This window comes from Etheostoma cragini, chromosome 10 (assembly GCF_013103735.1).
Source record: "Etheostoma cragini isolate CJK2018 chromosome 10, CSU_Ecrag_1.0, whole genome shotgun sequence".
In the NCBI taxonomy this organism is placed as follows: domain Eukaryota; kingdom Metazoa; phylum Chordata; class Actinopteri; order Perciformes; family Percidae; genus Etheostoma; species Etheostoma cragini.
The window spans coordinates 15,811,376-15,830,956 of NC_048416.1; the positions used below are offsets into that span (position 1 = coordinate 15,811,376).

General features: G+C 40.8%; 1 protein-coding gene across 3 annotated transcripts in view; it reads right to left on the minus strand.

The window, feature by feature from the left end:
* Positions 1-19,581, minus strand: part of LOC117951343 (protein diaphanous homolog 1-like) — a 91,893-nt gene that overhangs the window by 5,583 nt on the left and 66,729 nt on the right. For all 3 annotated transcript variants that reach the window (XM_034883019.1, XM_034883020.1, XM_034883018.1), the window contains 9 exons: positions 12,606-12,704; positions 12,351-12,445; positions 11,712-11,813; positions 11,124-11,363; positions 10,236-10,365; positions 9,925-10,049; positions 9,613-9,777; positions 9,108-9,240; positions 5,202-5,291 (listed from right to left, as the gene is read on the minus strand). In XM_034883019.1, the coding sequence (XP_034738910.1) occupies positions 5,202-5,291; positions 9,108-9,240; positions 9,613-9,777; positions 9,925-10,049; positions 10,236-10,365; positions 11,124-11,363; positions 11,712-11,813; positions 12,351-12,445; positions 12,606-12,704 (1,179 nt within the window). The remainder of the gene's footprint in view (positions 1-5,201; positions 5,292-9,107; positions 9,241-9,612; positions 9,778-9,924; positions 10,050-10,235; positions 10,366-11,123; positions 11,364-11,711; positions 11,814-12,350; positions 12,446-12,605; positions 12,705-19,581) is intronic.

Below are 19,581 nucleotides of genomic sequence, written 5' to 3' on the forward strand. Positions count from 1 at the left end.
GTGATTGGCTGCTTAGAAATTAAGTGTTAACAAGCAGTTGGACAGGTGTACCTAATAAAGTGGCCGGTGAGTGTATTTCTCCCTTCTAATGTCTAGTCTATTGCTTCAGTAGATGTTTAGTATGCGTGACATCACCACTGTTTCAGTAAATATTTGATTGATGAGCGTTCCCCTATTGGTCTGATCTCTCTCCTCCTGTGTTTGTGTCTTTATGAGTGTTAGTGTGAACATCTGTGACAGCCCAGATCTCTATAGCGGTAGGTTTTCTCTTTTTGTGGGAGCAGGCTGTCTGCAGAGCCAGCGTGTGCCTCTATTGTTGCTATCCCCTTTATCACTGTCTACTGGTGCTTTGTCAGTTAGTTGCTTTTGCAATTGGTTGTTCTGGCAAGGGTCATGACCCAGCAGATGGGTCTATAGTGAGTGTTTAGACACGTCATTCCTCCATGTTAAGGCCTCTAAACACCCACGCAGATGAATGTAGTTACTTTGGCCGATTAGACCTCTACTCAGGTTTAAAGTGGGCTGGAGCTTAGATGGGAGTTCATTATGTCACAAATTTCTTTCTACCAATAAGAATGATAAAACTGTAATTTCTCTTGCCCTAACAGGTGCAACAAAGCTAAAAGGAGACTCAGGAAGACACCCACAAAGCCCTAGGAAGAGTTCCATTTTGCCTGTTTATCTGAACACATCTGTGTTAAAAAATAAAAAACTATGCAAGGCTGCATGCTGTTTCGGTGCATGCATTGGCATGCAAACATCAATGTGTCTTTGTATCGGCATGCAAGCATCTGCTGTGTGTGTTTTGTCTGTATGTTCTTAAAAGGGGGATAGACAGACAGAGGGTAGACATCTGCGTATACCCCATGCAGTCTGCTCAGTCTGCTCATTCCACACACACACACACACACACACACACACACACACACTCTAAGTGAGACGCAGGTCAAAGGTGAGGAGATATATAGCCTATGCAGACTCGTGGCTTTCCATTATGTCACAATGCCGTGACACATTAGGCCTGACAAAACACTCAGAAAGCCCTTAGTAGTCCTTTGACACAAAGTTGGTGACGTTTGCAGTCACCACAGCTGTGCCTAGATAAAAGTAAGAGGAGGGGAAGGTACGGACACACTTCACGTAATAAAAACCAAAACATGCACAATAGTGGTTACTAGCTCGTAGCAAAAATAATAAAATCAAAGTATGTTTTGTTTCATTTCAGCAGATGTAAAAATGTCTATATTTTAAGCATCCACACGCATTATCAAACCGTGCTTTTAAAACCCTCAACACATCTACAGTCATATATATTTGAAAGTTACTGTAAGTGTAACTTATTAAGTGTTCATTTGTGTTCGGCAGAGCGTGAGTGCCACTATAATGTACTGTAAATAAGGTGGTCATAGAAAGTTGGTAGCAGTTAAACGTTCTTACAATTGACAATTTCCAACTGTGACGGTGTTCTTTCTATGATGTCACAAAGGTCAGCACACAGGTTCTATTTTTTGGTACATTATGTATACATGTTGTTTCCACAATAGGCCACCTTAGAAGTTGTCCTTAAAGCGTTTCAAAGCGTGGCCAGGTTAGATCATTTGGTGGAGCGGGCGCAGATGTGGACAGGTTTATTCCTCGAAGCAGAAGGTCCGGGGTTCAGGTCTGACCTGTGACAATTTTCTGCTCGTCTTCCCTCTCTTTCATGTCTGGCCGTCCTATCCATTAAATAAATTAAGGAAATAACCAAAAAATAATCTTAAATACATTTTAAAAAAAAAAAGGCATTTAAAAGCCTATTAGTTTTTTTAACCTGATGCGCACATGTTTTCCCTGCAGCTTGTTAACCTTAAATGTTTGTCAGTCGGCATATTTTTTTAGATCCTTTGTTGAACAATTATAACATTTTGACAACAAAATAAAGAAGAACTTTGTAATGACAACTAAGGCCGTTTCTTGAGGTCCATGCCCCACACTCTGTTGTGAGAGGATTGGTGCGTCCTCATTTAATTGCCCTCCTTTGCTCCTAACTTCATCTGGACCTCAATGATTGTTATTGAACAGGTTTGATCATTTCCTCAACAAACAACAATTGAACAAGCTGAGTTCCTGAACTCTTGAGACATTACGTATGTTAGTATAAACGGTAATGTGAGATGCCCTCATATAAACAACGTCTGGCTCTAACTGATCCGATTGGATGTAACAAGCTGCAGTAGCTTGATAAGCAATCACCCTAAAAAATATATTATACCTCACATTGTATTGACAACTATAGCATGCTTCAAGAACCCCAACAAAATGGCCATTGCTTAAATCTGTGTAATTCAGCTTTTTCTCAATTCTTCTTTTATTTTCTTATTTCTGACAAAGACGTACTTGAGTATGAAATAAGACTTTCAAACTCAGAATTAGGAAACTGTGGGAGTACTTTAAGGCAGCAAGATTCTTCTACCAGATTAAAAATAGGGCAGAAATTCTGAGTGATGTCTCTGGGCGCTGGTTAATGTAGGACAACCTTTTAGAAATGGGTTCATGCATATTTTTACATTTCCGGAACTAAGAAGAATATGCTGCTTGCCACTTGATTTGTGCTAGAGGGTTGACAAAAACTGTAAAAGGTAACTCTCTCTGTACAACATATGGACATAAAGTCACTGGTGATTTGACTGACATGAGATATGTAGATTTTTTTTTACATTTTAGAGGAACTCTTATATAATGCTTCATTACATTTAACCGTAATAGCCTTGATGCATTATCATGTCCTACATGAATCTTTACACTAAAACTATTCCTGATTAATACTCCAGTTACCTTAAATGCGCGACTAATGAGCCTAAGCACCTGTTTTTATTGTATTCCCATGAGCCCTCCACTGCTTTGCCTAATTATAGATCCTTCAAGCGGATGTACCTTTGTTTTGTGTTTGCAGGCGCATTACGTGACATCTGTTTAGTAATATCATTGCAGAGTTAAAATGCAATTGTATTATACTGCATTAATTAGTAATTGGAAGGAGAATAGCAACTGGTTCAACTAGCCTTAGGGCTAGCATATCTCTCAATCAGTGAGAGATGGAGATGAGATAACATCTCTTTTTCCTAGAGCTGTGGTTCCTTGATATTTAGTTGTTTTACTATACGGGGAAAACAACACAATGTGCCAATATACGGGCACTGAACAACTGAAGTCAGACTTCTATCATCCATTTTTCTGTTCTGTATGCAGCAAACTTATGAAGTAAACACTAAAATAACTCGCATACATGAGCTAGATAGGAGTGTTTTTAGTCTGTGTATACAGGCTGCCTGTGGCCAGAGTACAGCCAGAGACAGGATGTCTTTCCTACTTCTGCTCCACTAAATTAAGACCTCTGACTCAACCAAGTAGTCAAAGACACACTCCTATTGTGTGGATAAAGGACTTCCTGGGTGTACCAAGGAAAATGGGTAACAGGAAAGGAGCAGCCTTTAAACATAAATGAATAAACTATAAACTCCTAACAAAGCTCGGATTGCCTAAAGACCACAGCAGGGCTTCACCCCCCTTCCACATCAGCCATGGAAAACCCTGAACTTTGGCAAAAGAAAACAAAAATGACAAGACGGAGGGAATAGAGGAGACAGGGAGGAGACACCGAGCAGAGATGTGACACATACAGCCACTGATATTTTCCTTCTTCTCCCCCCCACCCTCTCAAACACACATGTTAAGGTATTTCCTGTTAGGAGTGTGAGGTGGCCAAACAGTATTATGGGTGACTGACTGAGCCCATTAGTGGGCCCCATTTTCTTTCTTACAGTGATCCTGCTTCTCCTTCCATTTCCTCTTTTCACTGTTGTCTCAGTCAGTTTAGTGGTGATGAGCCCAAACTGTTTTTGATTAAAGAAAGTTTGCTGCAATTTTTCTCAAGTGTGACTTAGTGGACCACTTGTTACAAAGGCAGTTTAATTGCATTGAACAATTACTGTTAACTTGCTAAATAAATGCATGTAGTGGTTGAAAGAAAAAAAGAAAGAAAGGAAGATGAAAGAAAAAAGAAAATAAGAGTGCACTCCACCCTCCGGTTCTGTGCTATTCCACTCTGGAGCACTGCTTCACATGTGGCTTCTATTGAGGGAGGTATTGGGTTGCACACACTCTTCCCCAGCCTCTCTTATGTGTGAATACTCAACCCACACATGAATGCATGTGAACAAACACACGTTGAGGCTCTCTCTCTCTCTCTCTCTCAGTTAATGGGCACCGGACACTTTCCCGCTCACATCTGTACACACAAGTTTCCTAACACAAGGTATCATATTACAAAGTTACTATTCTAACAGCTCACACTGCCTCATTTCCATTTGTATGGTCTTACCAGGAGATATTTTCCACAACATGTGGTACATGTACAATTTTGAAGACAGAAAACAAAAAAGATGGGGAGAAATACACTCCGATAAGTGAATGTAACTGGACTTGGCAGTGGGACACACAGTAGAGTAAGTAGCTAACCAGATTACGAGTCTCTATGAGCTTACCGACTGAACAACAAGGCCTGAATGAAAATCAATACAGACTGGATTTGGGCTGAGGAGTAAGTTCTCCCATATAGGACATGGACTTCGGTAATGACAAAAAGTGAAGTAACAAAACTTAAACGATTAATATTATCTTCATATTTTATTCATATTTATTTATCTTCATTATTCAGTTGTTCAACTATGTTTTCCCCTATTGCCCTTTCACTGATGTGACTTCCTTAAACTTTACACCCACAGTATGGTTTATCCTCCTTAGCTCTACATTCACATATGTGTCTTATATTTTCCTATTCCACAACCACACCCTGACCAGTTGTTCCTCTCCTAAGTGTCCTGATGCCCACACCCTCCTTCTTCTTTTGTTGTTGTGCAAGCCATTGGTGGAATTGGCTTTGCCCCCCTGTACCCATGGCCAGAGAATACAACCACTACCCACAGTCTCTGAGCCGTGCAACAGATGGAGCGGAGACATGGGGAACACAAACAATTCTGTTCTTGTGTGTTGACAGAAGCATAGAGGCAGAGAGGAAGAGAAAGGGAACACATTTGTATCATTCAGTATAGTATGGATACCACTAATGTGTGTGAAAGGAAACAGCAATCTGTAGATCAAGTAGGACGTGAAACTTCTGCATGTTTTGTGAAGATATACGGCTCTGCATGTGTATAAAGTACCTGCTTGGCGTGGTCCTCTCTTTCTCTTGAAAGCAGCGCCAGACTGTAGAGCTTCCAACAGGCCATCCATGATACCAGTTTCATCATCCCCTGTAAACATAACAACAAAACATCAGCAACGCATCAACAAACGCTGGAGTAAATCAACATTTGGAGTTCTTTGGAGAGAACTGTTATAAATGTCATACACACGCAACTTTATTATTGCAACCATGTTATTTTTAATCACTAAACATATACACCTATTTTCTTTCCCAACAATAGTAGAGGCATTGGTGGTTTTTCTATACCCTCTACCTATCTCTATTTCTCTCAGATACGCCAACACACACGTGGACAGGGAGGTTATTTATGCGCCACGTGGCCATGTGTGCAAATTAGCTAGATTAACCCAGATAGGCAGTGACCTATTTCAGCTACTGTCTCTGCTAAGGGCCACACGCTACACTTTCAGGGAGGTAACCTCTATCATACACACACACACACACACACACGCCAAGTATGCTGACTAGAAAGGAACCTTGTATCTGTGCACAGGTACAGTTTGTATTGGTGGTCTTGATGTTTACATTTGTTTACATGCAGTTTTTGTCTGGTGGTCTTAAATGAGGGATCAGGGGAGGGGTAAATAACGGGGGGGAGGGGTAAATAACGGGGGTGTGGGCGGGGGTACTCCATGGCAATGTTAACTGTGTGTACAAGTGTGTGAGTGTTGTCATGATTGTTTTGTGGGCAAAATTCATTGGCACAGCTCAGCACTCAGGCAGATGGTTTTAATTAGTTTTATGTGAACCTAAAAAGAGACAGAGAGGTCTGGAAAAGGGGGCAGTGAGGTTGGGGGTTAAAGGTTTATGTCGTCACCTACCCAACCCCCGAACACTCACACACACACACACACAATCCTGCAGTAATCCATGAAGCAGATGGCCTGTGGTCTTGTGTGTCACGTCAGAGAAAGTCTCAAAACACACTCCACAGGCCTTCTACAGCTCACATACACCCCTCAATGTCCATGTCCTGAAACTGCACAGATAGACTAGAATGATATAGGCCACGTTTTTCTCCTTCCGGGGAAACACATCTGGCACATATCTACTCACACTAATCACATGGTTGGCTTAAACCACTGGTGGAAGCACACAGATACACACATCTATTTGTGAGTATGTGCTGGAGGCAATACAGCAACCAAACACTGAACTGAAACAGGCTTACTGATGACAAAGTGAACTCCCACTAAACCTAGTATGTCCTACGGCCAGTGCATTGTATGGCATTAAAGATACAGCACACCCAGTACAGTGCACAAAACAAACAGCAAGGTATTGCCTCAAGCAAGTAAGAACATAAGACGGATTAATTAGTGTAACAGCATTAGATCATGAGCTCTTAAAGATGTCTCTTTGGATCTGATCTACATTGGATGCACACACACAGAATCTATCTATCTATGTGACAGAATATGTCACTGTCACACACACACACACAGGACAGTATCTTGGGTGGAGCAGCAGCACCCCTAATGGACGTTCACACAGTAACAGATGACAGGACATGAATAGAAAGATTTAGAGAGAAGAGAGGAGTAACACTCACACAGCACACAGAAAGAAAAACGTTTAAAAGGTAAAAAGAGTATGAGAAAGAAAAACAGTATTCAAGAGGCTTGGTGACTGAATTTCTATATTCTTAATGTGCCACAATTGTGTTTCTCTATCACAGTGGCCTGGAGTGAGGCAGGCTTCCAAGGATTATCCCATCTTATCCCCCTCTCACCATGTGCTTTTCTTCTCTCCACCTCTCAACCCATTTTCACAGAGACAAGAACACAATCTAATCTTCAAGAGAGCATCTGCTGTCCTACTCTCCTCCTTCCCCTCCCCCACACTACTCACTCACTCACTTGCTCTCTGTGTAGAGCACGAGCACTCCTAGTGGCAGTTCCCATACCAGCATCTGCATGGGTGTGTTAACCACACATGCGCACAGCACACCCTTTGCCACATACGTACATAAAATCACACAGCATCACACAATCTTTTACAGACAGTACTGACATCTAGCTGTAGAAATGAAAAAATACAGTTGCTAAGTAGCCTGGCATGTTTCCAAAGATAATTGTATGACAGCCGGGGCTGGATTTTTCATTCACAGTAGTAGACAATATTATCAGATCAAATTAGAGTAAAGATCCTACATAAAGCACAGATTGTGAATGTGGACTTTTGGGTGTGGCAGTCTGTTACTCTGATTACTGAATTTCTGTTTCATTAAAGCCAAATAAAGCTAATCAATAGGACTTAATATTTCGACGATTAAAAGATGAAATACTTAATACTCTAGAAAGAATTTATAAGGACCAGTTAGTCAAAATAATTACCATCACATGCTTAACACACGTGCAAAGTAAGGCCCCAGTGAGTGAGCGTCTGTCTGCCTGACTGACTCACACAGGAATGACAAGGCCACAAAGTGCAAACACACACTGACCTTCCAGAGTTTAACTAACAACTGGGATATAATGTTTATGAAGACAGAAAGGGAGAACGAGGAACATTCAGAGAATTCATGAGAAAGTGAGAGAGTGTGAGAGTTGATAGGTGGGGAATTGAAAGAAAAAAGCGAACAAAGAAGATGTGAGCGTGCGAAAGTGTAGCTGCTGAAAACAACCTTGATGATGGTTTTAAACAAATACAGAACTAGGACCAGGTGTGTGTATGTCAGATTTGTGTGTGGTTGAATTTAAATAGGGGGGTGTTGAATGACTCCCAGGTGCATGGGCAGTCAAATATGCCACCTGTATGTAAATGATCTCTACTGTGTGCATACATACACACACACACACCTTTGATGCACTATTATGTTCCATTGGCATATGCCATTTGACTAGCTTACTTTCCACCACAAAATATCTGCTCCATACTTTAAACACAGAGACAACATGTTCCAAGTGTAGCCTCGATGCTCGCTGTGTCTTTAAGTACCTTTTAAATGAACGACATGGGAGGGAAATGAAAAAAGAAGATGTGGTGATGGAACAAAGGCAAGAAAGAGAGGAGAAGCCAGCTGGAACATGTAGCACTAGGAGAAAGGTCAGAAAGAAAGAAAGACAGACAGGCAGGCAGACAGGCAGACAGACAGACACTTTTTGGTCTTGCCAAAACAAGGGTTTTCAAACACAGTAAAAAAAAAATAAAAAAATAAAAAAGACATTCACAAGAAAAAGTAAATTTGTAACACACATACATACACACAGACACAGGCTGTAGAATATTTTGATTGTCAAGTCCCAGGAGAACATGACTGGAGCCAGAGTGAGAAGGAATGTACTTAAACTAGGTCACTGAGAGTAGTGGGGAAAAGTGCCTGTGCATAAATGTGCGTCTTCAAGGCAGGATTTGAGTGTTAACTGTGTGTATATGAGGATGAGTGAGTGAGAATATGTGTGTGTGTGTGTGTGTGTTTTACACACAGGAAAATATGCTGCTAGCCTTTTCTCAAAGCTTAACAGCACCTCATAGAAGAGTGTGAACATTTTTTTTGGTGATAACGACATTAAGGCATCATTTCAATTCTCTTTTATGGAGGTAAAGCCCTCATTCAACAGAGGAGTGAAAGAGGTCAGGGGTCTCCTTGTTTACATTCTCCCTGTGCTCACTTTCTGTGGAGCTAATTTTTACTTCCTTAATTCAAAACACAGGGCATCAACATTAGATTAACTGTGGTCCATAAATACTGGTGGGATGTTCTTACACACAGACAAAGACACACATACAAATATTCCACAGAAGCGTGGACTCTGACTGCCCCCAACTGGAATCTGAGGGAAATACAAACAGAGTACTGGAGTGTTTCTCTCTCACGCAGTCACACACAGGTAAACAGATATGATCCAGCAATTGTGACCTGCGTTGATGTCAAGGAGCTGGCTCTTCTTGAGTTTCTCCTCCTTCTCCTTCTCTGCCTTTTCCCTGGCCAGCTTGGCCCTCTTGAGCTTCTCTTCAGCCTCCTTCCTCTTCTGATTCTCCTGTACTGCTTGCTGGTGTTAGAAAAGAGAGAAAATAACATTACACAGTTTGGGTATGCAAATTAAGAACAAGTGTTCGGTGTGGATAACACATTGTGAAAAGTACAAACATGATTCTGAAACAAAATTCAAGTAGACAGATGTATGATGGAACTGATTTATATTGACAAAACAAGTTAACTCCTGTGGGAGCCCTAATGAACAGGCACATTTACAGTTGATATGTGAACTGACAATATAATGGAGTTGCTCTTTTGTATTATTATGTCAATACACTTTGCTTACTATGTGTAAGAGAGTAATTTGCGGATGGCTGGGAAAGACCGAAAACCACACCTGCAGATCAGACTTAGTTCATTTGCTTAACATGCATAAAAAACACACCTGGAACATGTTTTTAAAGGTGTTGAGGTCCCCAAAGAATTCTTCTACGGACACTTTTCTCGGGTCAAAGACAAAGTACTCTCCCAGGTCGGTATATTGCTTCTCCATATTCTTATGCAGTAGATCCAGCTTCTCAAACTGCTCATGGGCAGTACCCACAAAAATGTAGAAATATGGTGTTAAGGAATAAAGAACATACAGTACATCAAGACCTCAAGATGACAGGTCATACATGTCTATGGCTTGCATTTCTGTATAAACATACTGTTGCTGAAAAAGTATACAATTTATGTAACTGAACAAAGAGGATATGGTCATTTTCTCCACAAACAGGTCCTTGTCATTTTGTGGAGGGGGGAAGGTTTCCAGATCTTTTTCCAGGCTCTTGATCTGACGGCCCATCAGCTCAAGGTTCTTCTGAAGTGTCTCTGCAGAAACTGCAGGAACAACATTAAAGATGAAGAACACGTAGCTTATAATAGACTATTGTTTTTTTCATTTGACTATGACAATGAGAGCGGACTGTACTAATAAGATGCATCATGTGATGTGTAACCATGAATTGTCATGCATCATATTAAGTAGGGATGGAGATGTATAGACATCAGTTGGGCCTCACATACCTCTGCTGGCCTTTTCCACATGGATGAGCTCGTCTGTAAAGCTCATGACCTCCGGATACTGCTCCTTGCACACATCAGCGATGAAATGGAGCAGCGTCTGCTTCAGATCAGCTGATTTGGTGTCACGCAGCTGATTGGGAGAAGTATTGATATAAAAATGGCACACTGAAAAAGCAACCAATCAAACGTATTTAATGTCTGCATGTGCTGTCAGTGTTGCACACTTTTCTGTTTACAGACGTGTGTAAATGGATATGCAAGTAAGATAACAGTTTCCAAAATTCCAGCATGAATGCACTCGCACCCATGTAGCCTATTCCACATTATGAAAGATAGAAATACAATAAAATGAAAAGTAAAGACCACTGTTGTTACACTAACTTGATGTACCATCACTGTACTGATGAAAACGTTATGGGGACATCTATACATGTTTATTTCTTTGTTATATATCCTACACAACTAAAGCTAATATTAAAAAGACATAGGTGAAAACCTTTGCATGTTATTGTCTAAGTAAATGTGTTTTTACATCACTTAACTATAATAAAGAATAATATGGCAAAGGAAGGGGTTATGTTATTGTTTTTGTTTAGTATGACACTACAATTCAGTATTGAAAATAGCTGAAGCCTAGCATAGCAAAGACCTGGAGAATGAATAGATTTAGTGTTTTCTTTCACTGTGATTACACTGCAGCAGTGCACTGTTATGGTAAACAATTTACTCTTTACCCAGTCTTATGTAATAAACTATACGTCTGCATTTTCACACCTGACCAAGAAGTACACAAAGGTAAGACTAAAGGTCTTTCAATGCATCCATTAAGTTTTTTGTGTGTGTGTGTGTTTGTATGTGCGTGCATACTATGCCTACAACTAATTTTACCTTGCACAGGTATGATATGGAGAAGCCATAAGCATTTCCGTTGCGTGAGCCAGCATTCATATAGTTCCCGACAAGGAGGATGATCTCGAGCAGCTTGGTGAAATTCTGGCTTTTGCAAAGCTCCTCGCAGGCTGCTGTCACAGACACAACATCTGGCTTGATGTTGTTCAGCTGCTCCTCAAACTGCAGCTTGAACAGGATGGCCTGAAGTCGTGGCATCAGCCGCTTCACGCCGGACATCTGGAGAGAGAAAAAAGGGACCCATTGCTGGTATGTTTGTTGCCACATAGATTGTGTATGTGTGTAGTTATGTGTGAGTAAAGGGGATTTAATTCATTACTCACATCTTCCACAGCTGAACAAAGCAGTCTGTGTTTAACAGCAGTAGGATTTTCCGTGTCTAATATATTGACAACGGTATGACTATCTCAGTAATTCCACATTTTCTATGCCTCACTGGCCATTACAGTAATTTCCCTGATATGTGTAGTATAGCTTAGCTAGGAATTCAAACTATACAGATTTTACAAATACAAAGTTGTCAGTTTTGTGCTTGTTTTTTATTTGTGTGTGCGTAGGTTTACTCACCACTACTCCAAACTGCTCGGACTCAGCCAAGTCATCATATTCATCCTTCATCTCACCCAGGACGTTCAGCTGCTCTGCCGCTGGCAGGAGTTTGATCAGGTTCTATTTGACAAAATATACATGACTATTAGGATCTGGAAACACTTATGTTTGTGCCAATTACATGTCTCCAAAACTACTCCTACACAAAACAAAAAGACAGATAAATTGACCCTTGATAGGAAATTTGTCTGTGGGGTATATCACTGTGAAGGACAATCAGATGCAGGTTCAGTTAATAAACTGTAGCCTTGAATCCAAATCCGCTTTACTAGCTAAGTAAGTGTGTACACATATGAGGAACATAACATTTGTGTGAAGAATCTTGAAGATTGTGTGTTCTTATGTCCATCTTACGCTGCCAGCTCTATATCTTGTGAAATAGACAATGTATCTGAAGTTAAATAAAGGTTACATAAAATGGTTGCTTTCACCAAAATATACTATGAGCTCACAAAAATGTTCTCCTCTTCATTAAAGTTGCTAACGATTCTACAAACTGCTAATACACATTAAACTAATCTAGTCTGAAAAGGACCCTACATGGTTGCTCTTACAGAAACATATATACTATGACAGGGGCAGATCTGAGCTTTGTACCTGAACCATGGACTCTGTGATGACCTTCTCATTAACCTCCAGGATGGCAATCTTGATCTCCTCATACGGGAGACGGAAGGATCCCAGGAAAATGGCTGTATGAGCAAACACAATTAACAGTGCTTATTAAAATCCATTATGAATTTAGTTAAACACACTTTATTGTTGCCATTTCAATAAAGGTGTAATGCATTTAAAGAGCAGTGTCATTGGTGTAGGGGTATCAGGCTTTTAAACAGATTTTAACAGACTTACAAAGGTTCTGTGAACACTTTGAGTCGAGGATCTTTAGTTCCTTTGCCTTCTTTTTCTGTGCTGGCTTTGTTTCATCTACTCCGTCCTGTTCCTTCTTGGCTGGAGAGGTGGAGATAGAAATGGGGAAGGTGGTGGAAGGTGGTGGAAGTATTCAGAGGACAGAAGAACAAGATGACTTGGTTAGAAATTGCATATCTTTGTAACTTTCTTAACGTGAGATGAGTAGTACAGCTGGATATGAACAGAAAGTATGTTGGAAAGAAGGGCAGTAGTAAATTCAGTGGGTTCTGTAATATAGAGAAAAGTGAATAAGAGGGATGGATAGAGGGCCTATGTGATGGTTATAAAAACTGACAGACTTGGCATGGCCTTCACTTTTTCCATTCCTTCCCAACTGTATGGTGTCATGGAGGCGTTAGGATTATTGTATCAGTAGCCTTGGGTATGATGGAACTGCTATGAAATGTGTGTAACACTGGGGAAAAAACAACCCTGGTGTGTGTGGGCCTGGTAAATACGGTTGGACGTTTGTCAGCTGTAAGGCATTTTGAGTTTGCAATCAGCTTACACACATGCATATACAGTACATTCTATCACATGCACACACTTGACAGAAAACCTTCACATTAACTTGTCCTGACAAGGTCAGGATTGAAACTGTAAGGATTTGTCAGTGTATGGTGGTGAACGTGCACTGGCCTTGGTTGTAATTTAAATAACAACGGGACAGGTAATGGGAAATGCCTATGAGTATGTATCAGTACCACAAATAGTCTTGTTCAACAAGTATTAAAAATAAAAATAAAAACAATGGCCTCAACCATTTCCCAAGCTTTAGTACTTTCTATATCTATTCTGCCCACTTTATTTCCAGTCACTCTATAGGCTTTGTCTTCTTTTTATGTGGCCTTGTCTGTGTCTTGTCTTTGTAAAGACCAAACCGGAAACAACAATCACTGTCTGAAAAACAGACAGCGTTGAGTGTTGGTACAGTATGAGTATGCTGTCTCTCTTTGTCACTTTCTGTCTGAGACACACAGAGAAGCAACACATATCAAAATCAGACCCTGTGCACTGAGCAGCCCACCTGTTACCATTGTCCAGTGATGACCTAATGTAATGACATCGAAAGCTAAAATTAAGTCTTTCACTATAACAGACAATGCTATCTGGACTGAAACCACTGTAAAACAATGACTAGATGCTGTAGAGACAGACATTCTTACCGATGCTTAATTAATACAGTGTTACTAAAATTAATTATGAAATGTGATTTAGTTTTACCCAACCAACTTTCTGTACTCCATGTCACACTCATTCCACCATATATACCCACAATCTGTCCACATTCAACTGCAGTTTGTTAGATAAGTGAAAAATAGTCTCATTCAAACAGCAACACTGTAGGTATTCTTCACATAGACACGGTAGTCACTACAGCATAACAACTCATTCATCCATCTGTTCATCCTCCCATTTGTCCAATCAAATCGTGCTTTGTCTCTGTGAGAGGCCAATAAGTTGGGTAGTCTGTTAACGAGTCCAGGCCTCTTAATGAGCTCTTCATCTCTCCATTTAGAACACACACTTGCACACAAAACAGTCAGTCAGTCAGTCAGTGGATTGTGGCCACAATAAGTCCCATTGTTTCACTCAGCATTAACTTTATGAAACCCCTCTCTCAGAATGAACTTAGACGGACTTAATGCACATTCACATCTACAGTTGAGCAAGATTTCGTTGCAAGGCTCCAAAAAAAGAAAAAAAAAACAGAAGAAAAGTAAAAAGAGAAACAGTATAAATATAATCACTTGTTTCTAAAGTTTGACTCAAACCTTAGGGCAACCGGATCTGTTTGAACTCTGTTCTTCTGCCATTTGCATATAATTTGTGTTACAGTGTAATCAGCTGTGTGTATCACTATCATGAATCAATAATACTATTGTGTGTCTAACACTCCAGCCATAGTCCCTGCTGAGAGCAGGAAGCAGAGCAGGAAATCAACCATTACTCTCTCTCTCACTCACACACACACACACACACACACACACACACACACACACACACACACACACACACACACACACACACACACACACACACACACACACACACACACACACACACACACACACACACACACACACACACACACACACACACACACACACACACACACACACACACACACACAGTAGGAAAATCCACCAAGCCATCTGAGAGGAAACATAAATATCTCGACACAAACATATGAACACAGCAGGTCACAGCTGACAGGTTAGGAATAAACTCAAAGGAAGTGACAAGCATCTACAAATAAACATTTTAGGGCAGAGAACACAAACAGGGAGATGGATAACAACCTAAAAAAAACACTTCTTCAAGACAGTGGCATCTAGAAAATTCTAAAGATGATAGTGAGAGAAACAAAGAGATCAAAATATCAATAAAAGCTTAAACCTGTTAACACTGTGTCTACACATATAAATGGCTTGTACAAAGAGACCAATAAACATACTACAGCACAGATGAACGTGGAATCTAGATAGTACATCATCTCAAAGACAGTTAGTCCGGGACAAGACCAATGACCTAGTGACGGCATCATGTTACTAGGTCAGTGTGTGCCTGTGTGTGTATCTCAGAGAGGAGAGTCGGTGTGGGATTGTGTGTGTGTATGTGTGTGTGTGTGTGCGCATCCGTGCTATAATAGCTACAGTGCCAGCTGCACTGCATAGCTATGTTGACATCATTTCTGATTCATAAAATGGGGGTCTGGTGTGCAGATTGTAAAATGGCTGCTCTGTGGTTTCCACATGCAGAGTCGGCTCATTTCATTCATGAGCCAATGGCACCTCTAGTGGTGGCTATGAAGCACTTCACCATGTTACACTTGGTCATTGTGGGGGAGGAGAGGAGATGACAGAGGGAGAACACATGTGTGACTAGTAGTCACACACACAAAAACATACACAAGAAAATAAAAACACACTAGTGGAATTCTGACATCTTAACATCCACATGTTTTATCGTCCCAGCTGCCTTTTTTTGTTATACCGTCACACAAAGAAGGCCCCTTTGTGGAAACAAATCACTACCACACACTCACACGCTCGCTCTTTTTTCCTGGAACACTTCCCCCTCGTCTCCCCAACAGCTGCTTGGCACTGAAAGATGATTTGGGAGGGGGGGTTAGGTCTGTGTGTGCCTGTGCACGCAGACATGTGAGCGCCGTGAAAGAAAAACTAAATTCTTCTATTTCTGACTTCTGTTTTTAATTAAGTGGAAAAAGAGAAAAAAAACAGAGATGGAGGGGAAGAGGAGAAGGAGGGGTGCACAGAATCATGAGGAGCCAAGTCATGCAGAGGTCTCTGTCAATATATAACTGTGTGTGTGTGTGTGTGTGTGTATGTGTGTCTGTCTGTCTCTATCTGCACAAAGAGGAGTCTGTTTATCAGTCAGCAGACCAGAGTGTGTCCTTCAACCCCCCTTCCTCCTATTCCCTTCCTCTCTCGTTCCCTCACTCCTTAAAAGGACAGAATGTGTGGTAGAGAAGGTGATGGGTAGCCAGGATTGTAGATAGAAAAAATAGAAAAAGGCAGATAGAAGGAAGAAAGAACAAGATAGCTAGGAACACAAAGAAAGACAAACAAAAGAGGGAAAAATGTATAGTACACTTTCATTCCTAACCACTATGAACTATAACAACTTAAAGGATAGTTTCAGTCCTCTCCCAGAAAGCTCTTTTCAATGTCTTTTACTGTCTTTTCATGTGGTCTATTCATCCACTCATCACCACTCCCTGCTTGTGGAGCACTGCAGTTTATTTTTAACCCACTAAAAGCTTTCAGATGATGTGCTCTATTGTATTATTATCTGTAGCCAAAAGTTTTTTACATGGGCCCTCTGGGGGAAAGATCGAAGAAAAGCATAACATTAACTTTATATAACTTCAAACTAACTTTTTCCATTTAGCATTCCTGCATTGGAGATAGTCTAAACTGGAACAGATGAGAGGGTTTATAGTTTCAACATCAATATCTCGGGGTAAAAAGTAGCTGAGGTTGCCACAATTGAAAGAACCATACAGAGACACAGACTCATCTTTTGCCAACTTTTACCATCAACATAGACCAAACACTTTTCAGGAAAGCTTATACATCTTACGTTTTTGGTATTAAAAAGTTTGCTTCCAGAACACAAAAGTATTAGTACTAGAAGGGGAATGAGACAAAGAAAAAAGGAAGGGAGGGGGGTATAAAGTTCTTTGTCCAAACTAAACAGAAGGCAGACAGGACAGCTGTAGCCTTAGTCCCTTTAAACTTTAAATGTCCAACATTCTGTCACTCTCTATATGTGTGTGTGTGACAATGTAAGCAAGTTTGACAGAAGAAGAATAAAGGGGTTTCCACAGTAACCTTGGGTCTGAAAGAGCCCCTTCATCCTGTTTTTCACTGTGAAAGGAAACGAGGAAAAAAAAAAATCCTGACTGTGTGTGTGTATGAGATTGTGTGAAAAGAACCAGATGGCAGGGTGGGGCAGTGAGGAGGGGGGACGGGGGCAGGATGTGGGAGGGCCAGGATGCAGGGGGAGGGATTGTGGGAGGGGCTAAGACTGTGCTCACTTGCGCTCCCCTGGTGCATGAACAGTGTAACTGCAGCATAGATTTTTTTGCAATAAACTAAATTAGACACTACATTTGCTTTAGAAGCATTAAAAATAGCCACTATTTATAGCTATAAATATCTTGAGTGAATAATACATACATAATTTAGTTTTGCTTTACCATCTGCTTGTTAGACTTGGCCTGCTGGCTCTAACTAAACTCTCAACAAAGACTGAAGGGCACCAAAAGCTTTCCAATTAATTATTTTTAATCTCAAGCCTATAGAATACGCTTGTTAGAATGTATAAAACATACGGTGCTTATTTAATGTCTTACATGATGTAAAATTACAAGTATTGTAACTTATACATATATATTCTATTTGATTAAATTCAAAATTAACATCAAATTAAATGTTGGCAATATGGTATGTTGTGTCACTCAATTAAGATCAACTCAGTAATGTTTAAAAAATATACATTATTGATATATTTGAGATTGCAAACTGGTGATCTGAATTTTTATTACATATACGTTATAATGGAAGAACTCTATTATTGTATACTTAGAACAATCCAACACAGACTTGTTAACAGCTTGAACATTAATTTTCTATATCATCCAAAACATTTAAAAATCACAATTTCAGAAATTTTACTCTGCCTCGTAATAAAAAGCATTTAAGTGTAGTGTAATATAGAGTGATTTTAAATCTAAAAGTACTGACTACAGGAGGCACAAAGTGTGGGTCCTTCAGTGAGGTTGCTGTTTATGTGTAGAGTCACAGTGCCCTCAACTGGAGAAAGTGGTGTACTGCTGCAAGATGGCTGGCAAACCCCTACCCTTGGATACACTCCATCTCACTCACCATCCAAGCTGTGTGTGTGTGTGTGTGTGTGTGTGTGTGTGTGTGTGTGTGTGCGCGCGTGCGTGTGAGAGAGAGAGAGAGAGAGAGAGAGAGAGAGAGAGAGAGAGAGAGAGAGAGAGAGAGAGAAAAAGCTAAAAGAAAGAACATACTGAGTGTGTATTTCTTTATATGTGATGGTTTAGGGAGTACAAATAGGGGAGACGGAGGAGGATAGAGTGTGTGGAAGTGGGAGAGAGGTTTGAAACAGTGTTTCTGTCTGTGTGTGTGTGTGTGTGTGTGTGTGTGTGTGTGTCAGTGTTGTTCTCTCAGGGCCATGTGGGCCTGGGTCTGGGTCTGTCTGTGTGTGTGTGTGTGTCAGTGTTGTTCTCTCAGGGCCATTCTGACCTCTCTATGCTCTTCTGGCCATGAAGGTCTTCAGCAATGACGCACACAAGGCACGTAACGGCATCACTGGTGAGACACACACACACACAGAGTATGTTGCCTGCATTGCTGATAAGGTGCACTACAGTCGACACACCGACACAGCACTACCTTGAACTCAAACTTGCACTTGCTGAGACCACACAAACAGCCCATAAATCCCCATTGCAAACAACAGAGGACACAGAAAACACACACACACACACACACGTGTGCACGCACGCACGCCGCTGGTGTGCTTATTAAATCAGTCCTATATCAGCCAGTCTCCTTGGGCCAGCAGAAAAGATTTACTACAGCAATTACACTGGCTAATTACAAGGAGAGAAAGAGGGAGCAAGTGAGAGCTAAAGAGAGTGTAAAGGAGAGAAGGAAATCAAATCAAAAGGAGCAAGAGCAAATAAAGGTGTAAAAACTGAGACGATGAGAGAGCAAATAAAGTGGAGAGAGATAGAGGGAAGTTTAAAGGACAGAAACAATAAGGATGTGACCTTGGAGCTAGCCACAACACCTGAGCCTTGAATGGGGTACATTCAAGACAACACAAAAACACCAAGGTTCAGTGTTTAAAACTCTCAAATCAGCTGTGTGTCTGTCTGACTGCTAACTGCTTGAATCCCTGAGTATGTAAGTAGTTTTTCTGTGGTACTCTGGTAGTCTGTGTGGCACTTTGGTGTTTGTTATTCACAGTGTGAATGTCCTTGACACTGCACTGGCCTTCACAGCACAGGGCTCCCTCTACGGGGAAGAGAGTGAATTACATCATCAAGGCGCTCACTGTTATGCTGGGTATCAATCAACCCTCATCATTGTGCCTGGTGCTGTGGATGACATGCGGTGACATTTGCAGACACTTGCATACTTTACTTCCGTATGTACGTGCGTGCGTGTCTGACTGATTGATGAGAATAGTGTTCTTACAGTCAGCTTTCTGTTAAGGTCTGACAATCTCTCATATTTGAATATAGTCTTGGAGAGAAGCAATTAAGAACAGCTATTTGATACTTTATCATTTACATTAGGGAAAGATCACCGCAAAATAACCTTCACTAAGGACGGGGGGGGGGGGGGGGGGGGGG